Source organism: Pinus tabuliformis, chromosome 8, assembly GCF_031772625.1.
Source record: "Pinus tabuliformis cultivar Carrire ecotype Pingquan chromosome 8, CPIR1, whole genome shotgun sequence".
NCBI classification, from domain to species: Eukaryota; Viridiplantae; Streptophyta; class Pinopsida; order Pinales; family Pinaceae; genus Pinus; species Pinus tabuliformis.
In genome coordinates, this window is record NC_142294.1 from 1,201,069,220 (window position 1) to 1,201,088,972 (window position 19,753).

Consider the following 19,753-nt stretch of genomic DNA (forward strand, 5'->3'; position numbering starts at 1 on the left):
GCTGCTGGGGATAGAGTTTTTTCTGCCCTTGGTTTATTCGACATTCATCATTCATCTTTCATCTTTCTCATCTCTCATTCGAGCTGGCAAAGTCAACATTTTTTGGCACATCTCATCTTTTCCTCCATTCATTAGCCTGTCAAGTGTCCAACATTTCCTGGCGTCATTTGATCTTTTCATCGCCCTATATTTTGTCATCTCGTTAATCGTTTCATCTGTACCTTTAGCACCTGGACTTATCGGATCATTTCTTGTTTGGGTGACGACTCCACTTCTTTCATCTCTTGATTTTCTTGAGCAAGAGATCTCTCTCTATCATCCATTTGGTCCCTCATTATTCATCATGGATTATTCGTTTACCCCGTGTCATTTTACTGATGTTCTCCATGATATTCCGGAAGTGGCCATTTCTAAATTGCCTTTGTTCTCGGGTGGTGATTCTGTCGCTGTTAGAAAGCATCTACGCAGTTTTTCTTGTATAATGTTCATATATTGTAGACCTCCTGAGTATAATCATAAAGATGTCAAAATGTGTCTTTTTGTCTTTTCTTTAGAGGGTGATGCTTTGAATTGGTTTAATAATTGTCCTGAAGACTCTTTCACTTCTTAACAAGACATTGTCAATGCTTTTAAAGACGGATATGGTTATCAAGATAGCTCGCCTTGTGCCCCTAAAATTGTGCAACAGAATGAAAGTAATCTTATGAAGGGTCCAACTGTCGATGAAAGATTTCAAAACAATTCTTCATATCAGAATGTGCCATCCACATGTACTATTGCAGATCAAATCCATGATAGTGGAAAAATAGGGACAAATTGTAAAATCAGTGTCGACAATGAAAGGGAAAATCAGAAGCAAATTATAGAAGCAAAACATAATATTTGAGATTATGGTTTAAAAAAAAAACCATGCATTAGAATAAGTATTATTACGTATTACAATAGAATACCCTGCATTAGGACAAGGAGGTCGCGAGACTATCCTCCTTGACCTTGATACTAGTAAGACCTGCCTAGCAGGTAAAAATAGAAAAAAAAACTAGTTTGTAAATTTGAAATTTGAAATTATATGTTAAATTTGAAAGTATATCTCAAATTTTCACAATTTTATTATGTATATAGGAAACACTATGATGGTAAGGACATATCAGCGATGATGACGTGATCGGGCAGCATCACTGTCATTAACACCACCACCGTCATCATCACCATCTTCATCACCACCACCATGATCGCCTCCATCGAGACCATCATCAACACCAATCGCTCCAGCACCGAAGTTGACCATGATAATGCACTCATTGGAAGCCATATTGAAAACATTAAAAGGGTTGACAATGGCTAAGACCAAGGACGAGCAACCTCAACCCATAGAAACCATTTCAACGGAACCAAAAAATTCTGAGTATAAAAGATCAAAGGAAGATATTTTTAGGGAGCTACAGAAAATTAAACTCCCAGAATTTTCTGGAGGACGAGCTGGAGAACGTGCTGAGGCATGGTTAGAAGGAATGAACAGATGTTTTAAACTAAGAGGGTACTCTTCTTTTTCAAAAACAAAAATTGCCATATTTCAATTAAAGGAAAGTGCCTTGATTTGGTGGGGAAATTTGGAAAAACAACGGATAATGTCCCTTAGGAATTGTTCGAGGAAAGATTCTGCGCTGAGTATTTACCTCCATATTTTCAAGAACAACACGCCGGGGCCTTTCATACATTAATTCAAGGTAATAAAACAGTGGAAGAATATGAAATAAGGTTTATGGAGCTTGTGAAATACATTCACTACTTAGATTCTGATGAACGTCAAGATGAACGCTTCATGTTTGGGTTAAACCCTTGCATCAGGGCATTGGTTAAGATGTGGAAGCCATCATCAGTGGTCGAGGCGGTAGAATGTGGCTGCTATGCAGAAGAGCATCTAGGAATCAAAAAGGATGTCGGGCCAACAAAACCTCTACAATCAGGGTTTCCAGGAAAGACTCCCCGAAATTTCTTCAGGGGAAGTAGCTCAAGACCACCACCTTATGGTAATAAATTTACCCCAAGAAGTGTAGGAGCAAGAGCTCCCATGACAGTTAATACTATAGCCGTTGAATCATCAAACACAAGTCCATGGAAATCTCGTGGAACTGCTAATAGAGGAAGAAATACGAGAGGAAGCGGCATGAGAGGGCGAAGCTCTTTATCTAGAAACTCACAATATGATTCAAGAGGACCGACCCAGGTTAATTGTTGGGGATGTGGAGGACCGCATTTTCAACGTGATTGTCCAGAAGCTTCATCAAGTATATTGCATAGGACAGGAAAAGAACCAATACCAAATACCCAAGGCAATCATAGAATCCATGCAGTAGTCAACAACAATCAAGCAGCACATCAATCCACTGTAGTGGAATCCTCAGGTATTATTAATGGTATAAAATTCAAAATCTTATTTGATACTGGTGCCATAGATAGTTTCATTTCGTCATATGCATTAAATAAATGTGGGTTGGTAGCTCACAAACAAAATGATTTAAGATAGGTAGAAATGGCGTCAGGAGAACTCCAATCTGTAGACTTAAGTGTGGAACAATGCAAAATTGGTCTAGGGGTCTGTTCGACTAAATTGAAAGTTTATGTCACAACCCTATGAACTTATGATCTTGTCATAGGTATGGATTGGTTAGAAGCTCATCAAGCTTGGGTAGACTGTTATGGGAAAAGAATTCTCGGTATAAATGATGAAGGAGAGACGATCCAAATTCAAGGTATCAAGAGAAAAGTATCTTTACGCTACATATTAGCAATGCAAATGAAGCGTTTCTTAAGGAAAGGTCGTCAAACATACGCAATTCAAGAAGTAAGAAAAGAAAAATAACCATCCTTAGTACAATATTCGGTGTTAGCCAAATTTCCAGATGTATTTCCAAAGGAACTACTAGGATTACCCCCCTGAAAGAGAGCTAGATCTCACAATAGAATTGAAACCTGGTACTCAACCAATCTCTAAAACACCTTATAGTATGACAACTCCAGAACTTGAAGAATTGCAAATTCAATTGAAGGAGCTATTGGATATAGGACGCCTTTGACCCAGTATATCACCTTGGGGCGCTTCTGTAATTTTTGTCAAGAAGAAAGATGGTTCCTTAAGATTTTGCATAGATTACCGAGACTTGAATCGAGCTACAGTAGAAAATCGGCATCCAATGCCTTGAGTTGATGATCTCTTCGACCAAATGAAAGGAGCCACTGTCTTTTCAAAAATTGATCTACGATCAGGCTATCATCAGCGAAGGATTTCGGAAAACGATATTTCTAAGACTGGATTCCGAACACGCTTTGGGCATTATGAATTTACTGTGGTACCATTTGGGTTGACTAATGCACCAGTGGTATTCATGAACCTTATGAATAGTGTTTTTCCGCAAATATCTTGATCAATTTGTACAGGTTTTCTTAGATGATATTCTCATCTACTCCAAGAATAAGAAAGAATATGAAGATCATTTACGGATAGTATTATCCTCCCTCAGAAAACACCAGTTATATGGAAAGTTATCCAAATGTTTTTTCTTTTAGGAAAAGATTCATTACTTAGGTCATATCATATCTGGTGAAGCAATCTCAGTAGATTCTGAGAAGGTAAAAGCAATAATGGAATGGCCAATACTGAAAAATGCACATGAAGTGCGAAGCTTTATGGGTTTAGCCAGTTACCACCGAAGATTTATGGAAGGGTTCTCCAAAATTGTAAAGCCAATTACAACTCTTCAATGTAAAGGTGTTAAGTATGAATGGACTTGGGAATGTAATAAAACATTCTCTGAATTCAAAATACTGCTGACCGGTGCACCAATCTTAAGAGTCTTTGATATGCACAAAGATTTTACTGTATGTATTGATGCATCCAAACGAGGGTTAGGTGCTGTATTAATGTAAGATAGAGGAGTAATAGCATATGCCTCAAGAAAGTTAAAGCCTCATGAAGAACACTACGCCGCTCATGATTTAGAGTTAGCCGCTGTAGTACTAGCTTTAAAGATAGGGAGACACTATCTAGTAGGGCGAAACTTTATGCTTAAAAGAACCATCAAAGTCTACAGTATTTGTTCACCCAAAGAGACTTGAATGCTAGACAAAGACGATGGAGTGAATTTCGAAGTGAATATGATTTTGGAATATCATACATTAAAGGAAAAGAGAACGTACTGGCAGATGCTTTAAGCAGAAGACCCCAAATATTTTCCCTCATACCTATCAAAGTAGACTTAAGGAAACGAGTACTAGAACATCTCATAAGAGATGGCTGGTATTTAAAGGTAAGATCTAGTCTTGATAGTAAAAAGCCAAAAGAACCTAAGTTTGAGGGATATGAACCAGAAGATGATGGAATCTTGCGATTTTATGGAAGGATGTATATTCCTGATAATGGGGATCTTCGAGACACATTCTTAAGGAAGCCCACAGAGCAGTACATTGTGCGCATCTCGGAGTAAATAAAATGTATACTGATACCAAGAAACTCTTCTTCTGGTCGGGCATGAAGCGCGATATCATTCAATTCGTTGCAAAATGTTTTGAATGTCAACAAGTAAAAGCTGATCATTGTCATCCAGCAGGTCTCCTGCAACCTCATGACATTCCTATGACCAAATGGGAGATCATTTCTATGGATTTTATCACTGGGCTACCTCTTCACAAAGACATAATGCTATTCTGGTGGTAGTGGATAAATTAAGGAAAAGCGCCCATTTCATATCCGATTCGGAAAAGGGACAAAGTTGTCACCCCAATCTATCGGACCATTTAAAGTCATGGAAAGAGTTGGACCTTTCGTCTATTGTCTTGCACTGCTACCTCACTTGCATAAAGTTTATAATGTATTTCATGTATCTGTGTCAAGGAATTACATAATTAACAAATCTCATAACCTTCAATGGAAGGAACTGCAGGTATCGGACGAGGGAATCATTTCGGTCAAACCATTACGTATACTGGAACGTAGGGTTTGACAGCTCAAGAATCGTCTGATAGACCAAGTTAAGGTCCGATGGGATAAGTATGGCCCTGGATCGACTACTTGGGAAGGTATGGAAATCATATGTCAAAAATACCCCAACTTGTGTCAATTTTGAAGAACTTTAAGCCATATTTTATATATATTTACTTTACTTTAAATCAGATACTCAAAACCATTTTGGAAGGATCACATATAAACATGAATTTTTATGTTATTGAAATATGATATATGTTATCTGCTTAATTCTACTGGTACGTGGATACCAAGATGGAATATGTTATTATGGTAGGAATTAAAATATTATAAATTTGATTCATTTATGCATATCGATATAATTAATGAGATAGAAATAAAAGAATGATTACAATTTCAATATGAAAGTCAATAACATGAGCAGGACATGACCAAATATGTTATACTAGAGATAACATGTATGAGCTATACATAAATTGTTTATTTTATATATATACTGATGCATGTGTTATAATATATGGACAAGTGTTTACATTGCGGCTAGCATTGTTACCAAAAAGGCCATGCGATGACAAAAACTTCAGTACAATTAAGATTCAACGAGGTTCCATGAAAGAGTATTGAATCAGGTCCCACTAGGAGGGGTGGAGGTATTGCCCATTGTTTATTCTCCAAAACTTGGAGTCATGGGAGGACTGTGTGAATCATGCTCCCTAGACGTGTGATGATGACTGCCAGATGCCTACTGGCCAATCAGGTTGATATAATTGACGCTGATACCCTTGAGAGCCTATGAATGGTTAATTAGTATAGCTGACGCCATGACACACTCTAGTAGAGGACGAATAGGATGAAAGCGGAAAATATTAGGAAGGATAGGATGATTCTATAATAGCTTGCGGAACCAACCAGGGTAGAACATGAATATTATAGTTGTAAAATCTTAAAATATTTAAGAACACAAAATTTTAAATACCCATATAAAATGAATTTAATCTTGAAATATAAAGACTTACATACTCACATTAATCTCTAATATATTTTAGAAACCCTAACTTCGGGACGAAGTTTTTGGAAGGAGGGATGCATGTAATGACCCACTTATAAATAAAATACGAGTATTAGCATACATACGAGACCTCCATACGATAACTACGTATGCATGGACGATACATACCCATATGTATCGCACTATATATAAACTAGCTACTACAAGAGGAGATATAAATTAAGGTAATAAATTATTACCTCATCAGAGTATCGTATATATGATAAATCATTAAAACCAACAGAAAATGTTAATTTTACAAATTAAAAATTTACAATTAAAAATTAATAAAATAATAATATAAATTAATTAAAATTATAAATTAAATAAATTAAATTAATTCATTAAAATAATAAATAAACTTTATTAAATCAAAACTGTGTATCCAAATAAAAGCAACGAAATCAAATGAGATTTGATTTCATAAAAGTTACACGTATCCAAAATATTGACATGGAGATGTGAAGAAGGCGGTGGATGAGGAAATAAAAGAAGGAAGGAAATCTTGAAAGCGGGGGGAGAAAAACCATTTTTATGGAGGGAGCAGAGATGAGAACAATTTTGGAACACAGTGGTACAATCATCGCTGTCTTGATTATACTAGAGTTTTTGGGCACGGGGGAATTAGATAGCTTCAATTGGAAAGCTTTCTGAGACTAAGTACCTAGGTTGTACCCAGTTCGGCAAGGAGGTTTCGCTGTTTTAGTAACATAGTCGGACAAGAATTACAGCAGAGCAGACAGGTTGGTATTCATTAGATTAATCTTTCAAATTCAATATTCAAATTTCATGTTCTTGTATTTAAAATTAATTTGAAATCAAGGTTCTTACAACTCATCTGCACTATATATCATTGCCTCATGGGAAAAATATGGTTTCTAGAATGCCGAAGATTAGAGTGGATCGTGATGGAGTTTGCCAAGGGTGCGCAAGTGGAAAGCATGTAAAGCGACCATTCCCTTCAAGCAAAAGCAAAACCAGTACGGTACTTCATCTTATACATTCTGATTTATGTGGACCTATGTCTGTAACTTCTCTTGGTGGCTATTTGTATTACATAATCTTTGTGGATGATTTTTCTCACAAGACATGAATTTTCTTTTTGAAAAGAAAAAGTCAAGCATTTAACATGTTCAAAGACTTCAAAGCTTTGGTATAAAAACAAATTAGAATGTAGATCAAAATCTTCAGATTTGACAATGGAGGAGAGTTCACTTCAAATGATTTCATTGAGTTCTGCAAAGAAGCTGGAATCAGGGAGAGACTAGCATACCTTGTAACCCAGAACAAAATGGTGTGGTCGAAAGAAAGAACAAAACTATCATGGAAGTAGTCAAATCTATGTTGCATGATAGAAGCTACCAACGTTTCTATGGGGAGAAGTTGTTAACACTGCTATCTATGTCTAAAATAGATCTCCACACCAAGTCTTAAACAACAAGACTCCTAAAGAAGCCTTCATTGTCGAAAAACGTGAGGTTTGGCACTTGAGGATCTTTGGCTGCCCAACACTTCTGAAATATCTCTACCTTTGCAGTAGACCTATACCTTCACACGTGTGAGAATTCTTCCTCCTTTGACCCTCACTCTCTCTTTTGACTTTAGCTCTTTTCGTTGTCTTCTTCATTGGTTTTCTCTCTCCTTTTGGCACATAAATTGAGTTTTCTTGTTGGTCTTCAAATTAGGTCAAACTGCACTGTATATATACACAACCAGAGGTTGAATGGGTCCCTTCCAAGGCCGACTTGGTCTTGTGGGGAAAAAATTCACTATTTTGACTCAAATATTTTTTTTTTCTTGCTTCTTTCAATAGTCAAAATGGGACTTGACTTTAGTACAATAAATTGATTTATGACAAATAAACTTTTGGCTCATTAGCCATAGAAGCATGAAGAACATGCTTGACCTAAATAACAATTTGACTTGAGCATGAAACCCATGCTTGAAAGATAAAATTTCTTTTTCTTCTTTTTCTTTCTACATGAAATATACAATGACATAAGTACAATGATAATTATGGAGAGTGAACGTAGTTACATTTTCCAACATGATTGAGGCAATTTTCCAGTGGGTGTCCGAGCTCCAAACACTGTATTGGCACCTTATTAAGAGTATAGATCGCAAACTTTGTGGTGATGGTCGACAGGTGCAAGACAGATCTGCATACACTGAGTAGATTGAGAGTATCAGATATTCATCTATTGGTGGCATTCAGGGATTAGCTATATGGCACGTGGGGTTCCCAACGAACATTAGTAGTAAGTACTACGCAGTGGCAGGGAGTAGGGATTGGAAGCGATGGGCTTCCAATCTGGCTTTGGGATCTAGGAATCCATTGGGCTAGTGGACAACCTTAGTGCAAGAGGATTATGGGGATGACAGAGACATGACTCCATATTCCTTGGGATGACAAGTTAGGATCGATAGGATTATCACTATGGGCCAAAGAAGGCTTTCCCTGTTATTGTTTCAGTTGGAGACTAGACGTGCATTGATAGATTATGGCCTTGTCAGGCTGCCTTGGCAAGATATACTTCCACGCAGTAGAGTCGTCCCTTATTGGTGATGTGATGGAGGGATACTGAGGTGGATGACTTTGCAGAAGCACATGAGGGTCGCAATTATGACCAGACAGGTACAGAGTCCACAGGGTGGTCTCGCCTCGAGATTAGTATGGGACCTTGGAGGTACAGGGCAGAGTAGTTGGGTCACAGATTGGGGAGAGTGGGTTCCCGCAAGGGAAGGACATCTAGATATTCCATTGGGTCTTCGTTTGGCAACAAACATTACACTTCCCAGGGACATTTCGGGATGGGAATGCGCTTCACATGGGTGGCCTTATGACCAGTAGGAGATAACTATGATTAACTTGTAGGGATGGGGGATCTACTTTGTGAGACTTGAGCCACACCTTCAGGAGTCCACTCTTGAGGTACCCAAGATCGATTCCTCGGCAGGACAACCTTTTGAGGAGTTGACAGGGGCTTGGCAGAATCAAGGAACTCTAATTGTTGACAATATGTTGGGGGTCTTTTGCACCCATAGATTTTTGGATTGTGCATGGGGTGCTTCACATTAGACAGGGTGGCACACGGGCCTAGAGTTACTCGGTGGCAGATTTGGGACCTCGGTATTGCTTGCAGTGACAGTTTGGGCCAACAGATAGAGCGGGCGCTCGTTTGAGCATTGCTTGAGGACAAGCAATTTTAGGGAGGGAGGATTGTAATGTCCTCGATTTTTGGTTTACTATCCAAGGAGACCACAAGGAGGCTATGCGCACCTCTAGGGAGAGAAGTGTGATTTTGGGAGGCATGCGGGGGCCCACTAGAGAGGCAGTATGTCCCAAGAGAGGGAAATTGAACTCTTAGTGGAATGTGGGGGCCACCAAAGGAGGCAATTCAAACCTTAAGGAAGGGGAATGAGTTAGTGGATTGTGGGGGCCACCAAGGGGAGACAAGGGGTCCATGACTATATAAGGCGGCAAGGAGGCATTTCTCCTCATCTTTGATAATTGCATTTAAGAAATTAACATCTCTTGGAGTTGTTTAGCACAAGAGCTAGAGTACTGTTGAGTGACATGAGTCTCAGGTGAGATTCCAACCCAGTTTCGAAGAACTTCAAGTGTCTCCCTAACTGGTAGTTCGAGGAGTCCATCATCGGATATTTACAAGGCTATTCTTTCAGTGTCGGGCCAGATTGAGCAGTGCGTATTCCAGGGTGCAGAAGGGGGAGTGAAATACCCAGTGTGAGATTGTAGAGGGAGTTCGTGGGTCAAATGCGCATGGAGATTCAATTGCCAGAGTAGGGAGGATTTAGGGTGTGCTTTTGCTGTAGATTTGGGAGTTGATTCAGAGGGCTGAATCCATCATTCACATGTTGTGCATATGCACTCTGCGAAATAGACTGCACATGCATTGTGTGGTGCATGTTGGGTAGCTAAGGAGTTGGAGATAGGGTGGTGTTTCAGAGGCAATTGCTTGGGTGTCTTGGAGGATGCATTAGTGGCGGATTTCGGGGTGTTCTAGCAGTAGTGTTTCTAGTTGTGCATATAGCTAGTCAAAGAGCCACTTGCACCATTTTGGAGGGCTTCGTCTTCACCTGGGTTTAACCCAAACCATTGTCGTGTTTTTGTGGGTTTTAGGAGGGGAGTCTGGGGCTAAATTTTCAGAGCATTCTGAGGATTATTTGACCTTGAGATCATTGTTCCAGCCAACAACCAGTAGCAAATTACTCACTAGGCAGTGCACACTTTTTGTTCTGGGCCATTCCTCATCTAGGTCAGAGATATTTCTTCTGGGTTTTGCCCAACTTACCTAGCAAGACCATGTTCCATTATTTCATACTATTCTATGTACTCATGTCCATATTTTTAATATAATGGCTCAGATTAACTGGCTGGTGTTACTTGTGTATTAATTTGTGGCTGCATCGTTTATTTTTCTTGTTGTTTCGAGTTGTTGTTTGGTATGCTTTATTAATTTTTCCGTTAGGAATATTACACTATCTCAATCCTGACCGACATTCCTTGCGACAAACCTCTACATGTGCCCTTTGCCCTCGTTGAATCCTATGATTGTCGACGTCGCTTCGTTCACATTACCTCGACTACCTGCATCCCTTGGTTTCCGGTTGGATGTCCGCATGTTTCTTTGGGCTTCTCTGTGTCAGCCACCATTGTCCCTCCATCGTCTTCTTGTGATTTCAAGCCACGGGTTCTCAACTGATTTGTGTACTGGCTTGTTGGCCCTGATGGCAAGTTTGATAGCTGCAGGTTGGCGGCCCAACCATCTCCCCTTTTTAATTCTTTGTAGGCCACACACAAAAAGATTCAATTCGACCCTTGCATTTTTTTTAATAAATAGTTTTTGCCTCGTATGATCGTTGCCAAACCTAGCCCTCTCGATCCTATACAAACTTCGCTTCTGCAATTCTGAGATCGGTTCTTAGAGATCTAACTCTGATACCATGTTATATTTCCTGTGAACCTGGCATGCAGTACTTAATTCCTAGCAAAAAACTGATCTACTAAATAAATATAGAGCTAGGTTCCTAACACAAATTCAACGGGAACAAATTTAAATAACTGATCACATGAAACAATGACAAAATTTTTTTCCCAATCAAATTAGTTCATCATTAAAAAATGACTCAAAATGTACTTCGGCTCCCATCCTGGGATAATGGCCCAAATGAGAAAATACAAAGGTCTCGGATATGATCCAACAGATCTGCCCTAGATCATTGCGTGATCTTTCCTGCAGATCTAGATATCCAACATCTCTACACTCCCTTGGGCCCAACACACCGCTCACTAAGATGCCTCTCTCAATCTTGTGCTGCTGTAGTGCGTCATTCTCCTTTCCTCAACCTTGCTTTTATAACTTTACATCGAACTAAATCCTTATCCCTAACCCTAATCTCAAAGTGATTGACGGCCGAGAGTAGATCTCACCTCATTTGAGATCAACGACTAGGAGTAAAACTTATTCGCTAAATTAAATTTCTTTACTTTTCCTAAGTTTCTTTTAGCTCAATAAACCAAGATACTAATATATGCTTTTTCCTAAGTTAGACTTAGGCTAAGTTGCATCAACAGCTTGTTAATGCTAGAGCAAGTGTTCTAAGGAGAAAATGGGGACTTTTGCATGCCTAGACACAAGGCCCGTGCAAAAGTACCTGCCTGAGCTACAAAAGTCAACAGTCCCAACGATTAAATGAAGGCAAAATTGGACAAATTTCATTTGGAAACACATTGTACAAATGTTGAAATGCATTTCAGTTTGTATGAAATGCGTTTCCCACATGTGAAACACATTTCATAGGAACTGAAATTTGTTTCAAGCGCATTTCAGTTGTGTTACAGCATTTCAAGTAAAAAATGTGGCTGGTACACAGGGATGGGGGCATGTTTCCTGCAACATAGCTCTGACATATTTACACATTCTAGTCCCACTTTATCTTCATATATTTCTAATAGCAACCATATTTTTACTTTTTATTTTCTTTTTCCATGGTGTAATTTCATTATGTATAATAAATGAAATTACATACAACGGATGCTTATCAGCATTACATATACTCCTTTGTAGCAGATCCATAAGTCTCAACAGGAGATATTTTCTCAAAATATATGCATCATATTCTGGACCATATTCACTCAGAGCTTATATGCATCATATTTTTCTCAACCTTAAAAGTCTTTTTTATAACCTTCAATCACCCACCAGATCCCATGAAAAAACGAAAACAAACTGTGCAAGTTTCAAATATGCTGAAATGAAACCCAAGGAAATTTCTAATTTCAATGTAAACAAAAGAGTATATTCAAATTTTTTATTGAAAATGATTAAGTTCAGATTCAGAAGAAACACCATTCTCATCTAGTAAGACCTTTAAATGCTTACTTCCTGAACTTATGGTTTACCTACTCTACCAACCTACCTGCTCAACCAACCTCTATATACTCCCTCACCTAACTCCCAGATCTTCCAGCATCCAGGAGACAAAAGACACCCTTTCTTTTGATAAATCATTTGCCTGGGAGTTCCTTTCTCTTAGATGTGCTGATATGGAATACTGGTAAAAGCATATTGAATGGTAAGAATGTCATTGAGAATTGGCCTTAAGAGAGATTTTACTCAGATATGCCCCCTTCATCCAGTTATTTACTAACTGAGAATCCCCAAATACCTGAACCTTTTGTGCCTCTTTTTCTGCTGCCAGTCTAAGAGACAATTTTATCCAAGCCAGCCTTCAATTTTATCTAATGGGAACCCTACAGATGAATAGTACCCCTTCCCCACAGACCTGAGGCTCCCATTGAGCTGCACCATCAAAATAAATCCAGATTCCTGATTTATCTATCTAGTCTTCTACTATCATCCTTGGGGGCTTTTCAATTTATTGCTGTGGAAATCTCTCAGGAATACTCATACTTTGCATTGCGCATTGTATGAGAAGTATGAATTTAACTTCAATGGGACAAAAGTTCCTTGACAGCCAAATCCTCCACGCTATGGTCACTTGTAATGTGTTTAAGTTTACCATTGCTCCAATCCAATTCCATATTTTGAGTCTTTCTTCGATAAACATACCCTTCCACTCGAGATTTAGACCTCCCTGGTTTGACATTCTTTCCCAACTTGAACTGTACAAGGATGAGAGAAAATCAAATATAAAATAGTTTCTTCATTTTCCTTATATAGGGAACATCTTCCCAGCCCCAACTTTGTTGTTTAATGCCAACCACACGAAGACAGGACTTTAAAGGACACTTTTATTTCCAGACCACCTTCTACCATCACTTTGGTGCATGAACATCTAAATCTTCAATAAAATCTTATATCTCAGTTCTCGAGAGTATAAACCTCCATTCTTATTTTTATATGACATCAGTTCATCATCCTCCTCTCTGATTCTTGAATGACTGGTTCTAAGCTTTGAAATGTAACTCTTTGAAACCTCAGCTTCTTCATCTCTGAGACAACGAAACTTCGCAGATTTCCATTCCTGACTCCTGATACTGGAAAAATTTGGATTTGTTGCATGAGCCCACCCATGGATCCAATCCAATTCTGATCCTATGTCCATCACCATCTTTCCATATCACCTGACTTGCAGTTAGAGGAAAAGCTGCCTGCTGCACTAGGGCACAAATGTGGTCCAGTCCACCACACTGACTCGAAGTCTCCCTTGTGACCACCTGCCAGACTTGCCACTGAAACCTTTTGTGGCTTCCAAACCCCTATCAAAACGTGGTGAAGAGCCACCCAAAACTGTTTTGAAATTAACTTCTTCCAGAATCTGTGCTATGACACCACCTTTCCTGCAGAATGTGTCAGTTGCTTGTTTATATGTTTAAGGGAAATTAATATTTTGCTGTTGAATTTGTAGTTAATTGTTTGCGTACTTTCCTGCAGAATGTGTCAGTTGCTTGTTTAAATGTTTGAGGGAAATTAGTCTTTTGCTGTTGAATTTGTAATTAATTGTTTGTTTAATGTTCATGCAGTTCTATTTCAGAGGGCCCTTGACCCACCGAATTTGAAAACTATTCAAGATGCACTAGATTTGTTGGTTTCTTTAGATGCTCTGAAGGCACCATCTCATCATAGGGGAAAGTATGAACCAACATTATATGGCAATTTGCTTGGGAGTCTCCCCCTTTCTTTGGAGGCATCAATGCTTGTCATTAAGTTTGGTCAGTGTGGGTTTCTTAGAGAGGGTGCAATAATTGGTTCATTGATGGATGCACGACCAATGCCTATCATACAGCCATTTGGGCAGCAATCTTTGGTATGTCCTGATTAATTAAGTGGTATTTTTGTTTTGGCACAGATTTTTCCCTTCGGAGCGTCCTTAAAAAAAATTCTCATTCCAATTTCTCTGTCATTTCTCAGTTCAATAAATATGTGGACAGCTATTACAATGATGCTAATGGATCTGTTGGTTCTTCATATCATACAAAGACACTTATGGCAAATTTTTGTGCAATTCTGTTTTGGCAACGGATTTTGAAGGTAACTGTGGTTGTATTATGTTCTTGGTCTATGAAAGTAACTTTAGTTGTATTTTATTTTTGGTCTATGAAAGTAACTGTGGTTGTATTGTACTTCTGTTGTACTTCGATGGCCTTCCCAGTCAGAAATTATAAACAGCCATAGGTATAACATTGCACAAAACTTTATTTTGATACTCCATATTAAATGCAACCTTACATTGCAGTATCCCTATAACTTCATACCCTTTTTGAAACCAACATAATCTATACAGAACTGGATGCTTCTAACATGCCAAATTGAACTGCTGAACCATCTTCACAACTGCCAAAGTCAAAGATACTCTGGTCTGAAGGCCAAACATTGTACCAGTGTTCCATAGGTATGTGTCCCACAGGGTGGGGGTGCACTCCCCATGTTTTCGATAGAGTTGGGGTGGGGGGATGCCTAGGGTAACGTTTCCCCACGTCTCCCTTTTTGGGTAAACTAGGGAGACGTTTCCCCAATGTGGGGGACACATTGCCCCAAAAGGGATGCCCACAAAGGGCTGGGCGCCCCTCCTTGCGTTTTGCTTGAAAACAATAATTTATTGGTGGGAAGCCTAATATTCAGCGATTTATTTGTTGAAACGCTGATGTTCTATGCTGTAACAATCACTTATTACAAAACTTTTTTATGCTGCAATATTAGAGAAGCAATTGTAAATAGAACATAAATCAAATGCACGATAGAAGACAACCAAAACAAAATGAGACACAGAGAATTTAGGTCCCGTTGACGACTGGAGTGGCACTTGATGATTGTATGAAGACTCACTCGATGCCCAAGGATGTACCAATGGACACTTGTACCATTAGATATCATCAGTCAACAGAGTTTTTAAATTCTACTTCTATTTTCTCATCATCTTTCTTGTACCCAGATTCCACACCCTATGGGGAATTGTAATAAGTGATACTAGTTCTGATGCGTTTTGAGTCTGTAACAAGTTTAGGATGTTGGGACTCGATCAACAAATGAGTACACTTTGGAGTGTTTTTTTTATCTGGTTAATTATCCCTTTTTTCAGAGACGGATAATTTTCTAGGTTTGAAGGTTGAGCCCCTAACACATCTTAGTGTCTAAAGTCGATATATATTACCATACTGGATTACAATTTTTTTTTCGTGGAATTTGGTTAGGTCTAGGTAGTCATTTTTTAATTTTTTAGATTTTCTGCAGTGCGGAAATTGCAATAAAAATTGTATTTGTAATGTAATAACTGATGTCTAAAGGAAGTTGTATGGAATATGAGTAATGAAATTTGCACCTCCTATCCCCAACTTTCTACTAAGACACTATTTGAGAGGTTAAAAATGCATTTTGAACCCTCAAAACCCACATTTCCAAAGTTAAGTGGGAAATCTGGCAATTAATTAAGCCAAAAATTAAATAAATGGAGAAAATAAACATCCACACATGCTAAATGTTGTGGAAGTGAGGTGGAAAATTATGGGGGAGTAATTGAAGTCCCAAGGTGATGTGGACTCATAAAATAAAGGAAATGACATGTGCTCAAATAAAATCAAATTTCTGGCATTAAATGAGAAAACTGTTTACTTGGAAATTCGAATTTGTGAAGTTAATGCATATTTAGGAGGATTTGGGAAAATATTTGGTGGATATTTTTGTGGGAAATTGTCTCCACATGGGTTACCATCCATATGCATTTATCATTCTATCATAAAATTCAAATTTGACACAAAAGGGAAGAAGAAAATGATGTTCGCTTGCCGGAGTTCGATTTTTACACTTGGCATTGGAGCACCATTTAACAAATTCGAATTTCTCTTTGGGATTGTCACCTCACGCCACTTGTTTAATCACTTCTATCTGGGATTGACTCCCATAGTTCTATATAATAGAGCCTTGAGCCCTCATTTGTATCATATTGTTATTAGCTATTGTGCCTGCAGAAGCGCTGGTGCCCTGTACACTTTCAAAAATATCAATAAAGACTTTGGAGTTTCATTCATGAGGTGTTCCTCTTTTTCGAGTGTGATGAATTGTTAATCATTGGTATAATTCCTTTTACTCATGCTTTGATCTAATTTGTTTTCATATGCTCTTGTAGATTTGTTAATGTATAGCTATCTTGCATTGACATTTGATTTAGAAGTATGCTCTAGGTATAGAATGCTCTAGTTGGTTTTAAATAAATTTCTAGAGTCTCTTATCATTGTTTATTGTTGAATCTATATGGAACTAATTCTTGATTTAAGTTTTGTAGAGGGAACATCTTATTGGGATCATAGAATCAAACGTGAGGGGAAGTCTTTGGAGAGACCAACCCACTCTTAATACATCCTTAAAGGAGATCTCATTTGTTCTTTGAGCCTTCATAGTCTTATCTTACAAAGTGGTTTAGCAGAGGTTTTTGGAACATAACTTGTACACAAGCCGAGTACTTCTAAATTTAAATCTCTTTTAAAAAACATTGTACTTCATTTCTTTCATTTACTATCTAAGTGCTTGAAGATGGCTAAGCAAAGACGAGAGTTTATTCTTACTCTTTAGCTTAGCCTTTTGTGAATTATAATTGTACATATACATTTTATCTCGCTGATTTTTCCATTAATACTTAACTTATTTTGCAGCCATTGTTTGGATTGTTTTCTAACTCTTGTGTGACAGATTTTGAAGAGCAACTTCCTGCAACATCTAACAAGTGTTTGCAAGACCTTTGGCAAGTGTTGGGGGTTCGATTTCCAAGGATGCCATGAGCCATTTTGAGGCTTATTTTGGTCAAAGTCGAGTTCACTAGAGGGCCGCCCATTTTCCTCTCTAAGCCATGGGCATTTGGAAGAAACTTTCACCTTGTTTCCCTTGCATAAGTTTTGTGAAATCTTGTCATTACTTTCTCAAGAAATGAGGTTTAGTGTCCAAGTTTCAAACAATTATTGTGAAGACTCTCCTTGAAGTTTAGTTGAGGACTTTGAAGGGCCCTCTTCTCATTTTAATATTAATAAAAGATCTAATTTGCTTGTGGGAGCTTGAGATTTCTCCCAAGGTATCCTATCTCCCCATTTAGAGGGAGGCTTCTCTTGGGTGGATTGACATTTGCATGGTTTAAACTTTCACAATTTACTCACTTACATGCATGCTTTAATTGGGAATTAACACAACCTCACTATCACATTTCATTTTTAGGTTAAAGTTTGTTACAATTTCATTTGAGATTTGCATTTTCTATCTCATTGTTGCTTAGAGCTACAAGCTTACACTTTACTTTGGGCAATTCATCATTTACATGCAAGCATTTTATATTCTTAACAAACTTTGATTCGTTACCATTTATCTTGGTAAATTGTTTCATGAGCACTTGAATACATGCTTCATTTTCATGTTACATCGTTATCTTGAATATTGGAGCAATTTACTGTCATTGTCTATTTGAAACAAATCTTACTTTCAAGCAAATTACTTGTATCATTTAATTCATTGATGAGACACATGCAACACTTATAAGCTAATTTTATTCCTCCAATCGAGGTTATAGTTGCAACTTATGTTGAAAACTAATTCATTTTCAAGCATTGCAAATCAATCTCTCTTTTGGGGAAAAAGCTTACATGCATTTTATCTAGGCATTTTAGTATAGGAAGGCCCAAAATCTCATTAAAATTTTACCTCCAACATAAGTTGGTTGAAGTAGACATCTTAGGGACCCTCTAATTCTCTATTGACTCCTCATTTTGAGATCTATATCTTTGGGCGAGGGTAAAGTCTGAGGATTGAAGAGTTAAATTGTAATATTGTTGTAAAGATAATTAATAAAGTTAACCAATAGCACTTTCCATTACATTTACTTTACTTGTCTCATGATGGTTTGAGTTTTCATATGCAAAGTCTATTCCAAAAGCAAGTATTGTAATCCTTTCAAACAAGTGCTTTCTTTTCATGCTTCAAGTCTAATTGCATATCGATGTCTTGGTTTAATACTTCTTTTCTTTCACATTTCCAAGTTAATTACTAATTTTTGGGTTTTGGCATGATATGTTTCACATGTTTTGATTTATAAAGAGTATTATCTCAAAAACATTTTGTATTTTACATATCTTGTGCTAACAATTTTTGTTTACATTTTAGGGTTACTTTGCTTTCTCTTTTGAGAGCATTGCATTTTACTTTGAGCAAATATATCTTTAAATTGTTGAGCAAATTCCTTATAAGGCACTGGTTTTATGGTTTTTGTCATATTAATGATTGGCATTGTTATTTCAAGTTGCTCACTTCATATTTGCTCATAAATCTTTAAAAGTAATCCATAAAAACTCACATTTTTTAACTTAACTTTTCATTAGGGACCACTCCCCTTGGCTAACCTAGGAGATGACTCAAACAGAGAGAGTCGGGATTAGTGTGACAGACCCTTCTCTGAGTTCCCTTGCTACCAACCACACCTTTTGGGGTTGAAGGCTTTTCTCACTGATTTGTAGGTAGGTGTAGGCATCATGGTCAACATTTTTGGCGCCGTTGCCGGGGACAAGTCTTCTTGTACCTGGGAAATCGACTAACTTTTGGTTTTTGCATGTTGGATTTTAGAGTTAGATTCCTGTTCAAGTGGCGACTCCACTTATTTCATTTTCCGCAAGGATTTCTGCCTGACCCTTGCTTCTTGTAGATTTCATTCTAATCATGAATAGAAGCCTCTCTCTGGTATACATTTTCTCTTTCAGGATCAAGTGAGCATAACATCATGAATGATTTATTCGCCCTTTGTGATTTTACCAACATTTCAGGCTATCTGAATTTCATTCTGGATGAAGCCATTTGAGGCTATTGAAGAGTTCGTTAATGTAAACTTGATGATAATCTTGCAAAGATGTTAGAGCCGCAAAAGATTCAACACATTTGGTGCAAATTTTAGTGAAATCCTAATTCTACAAAAAATACAAGATGGAGGAAGATACAATAAATTTGCACAAAATCACTGTAGAATCACCATTTGTCATCCAAGGGAAAATCCATCCAATCAGAATATCCTCCACAAGACAATTTTCCCATTCAATTCTCCATGGTGACCAAAAGAAAAGCAACAACTAGTGTGCACTCTCTCAAGCAAGTGTATGAGTGTGTGTGACAATGATCCAAGGCTAGAGCGACTACCGTCAACTTATATTAGAGCAACCAAGTTGATTTAGGCTTAAAATTGATTAAAAGCCCTAAAAATAATAAAATATTTGCTTA

General features: G+C 37.8%; 1 protein-coding gene across 2 annotated transcripts in view; it reads left to right on the forward strand.

Moving 5' to 3' along the window:
* The window catches only part of LOC149239681 (zinc finger (CCCH type) helicase family protein), a 319,676-nt gene that overhangs the window by 101,044 nt on the left and 198,879 nt on the right, over window positions 1–19,753 (forward strand). The window contains exons 8-9 of one of the 2 annotated variants that reach the window (XM_089373483.1): window positions 14,038–14,321; window positions 14,426–14,545. In XM_089373483.1, the coding sequence (XP_089229609.1) occupies window positions 14,038–14,321; window positions 14,426–14,545 (404 nt within the window). The remainder of the gene's footprint in view (window positions 1–14,037; window positions 14,322–14,425; window positions 14,546–19,753) is intronic. The other variant, XM_089373484.1, reaches the window with a different exon arrangement.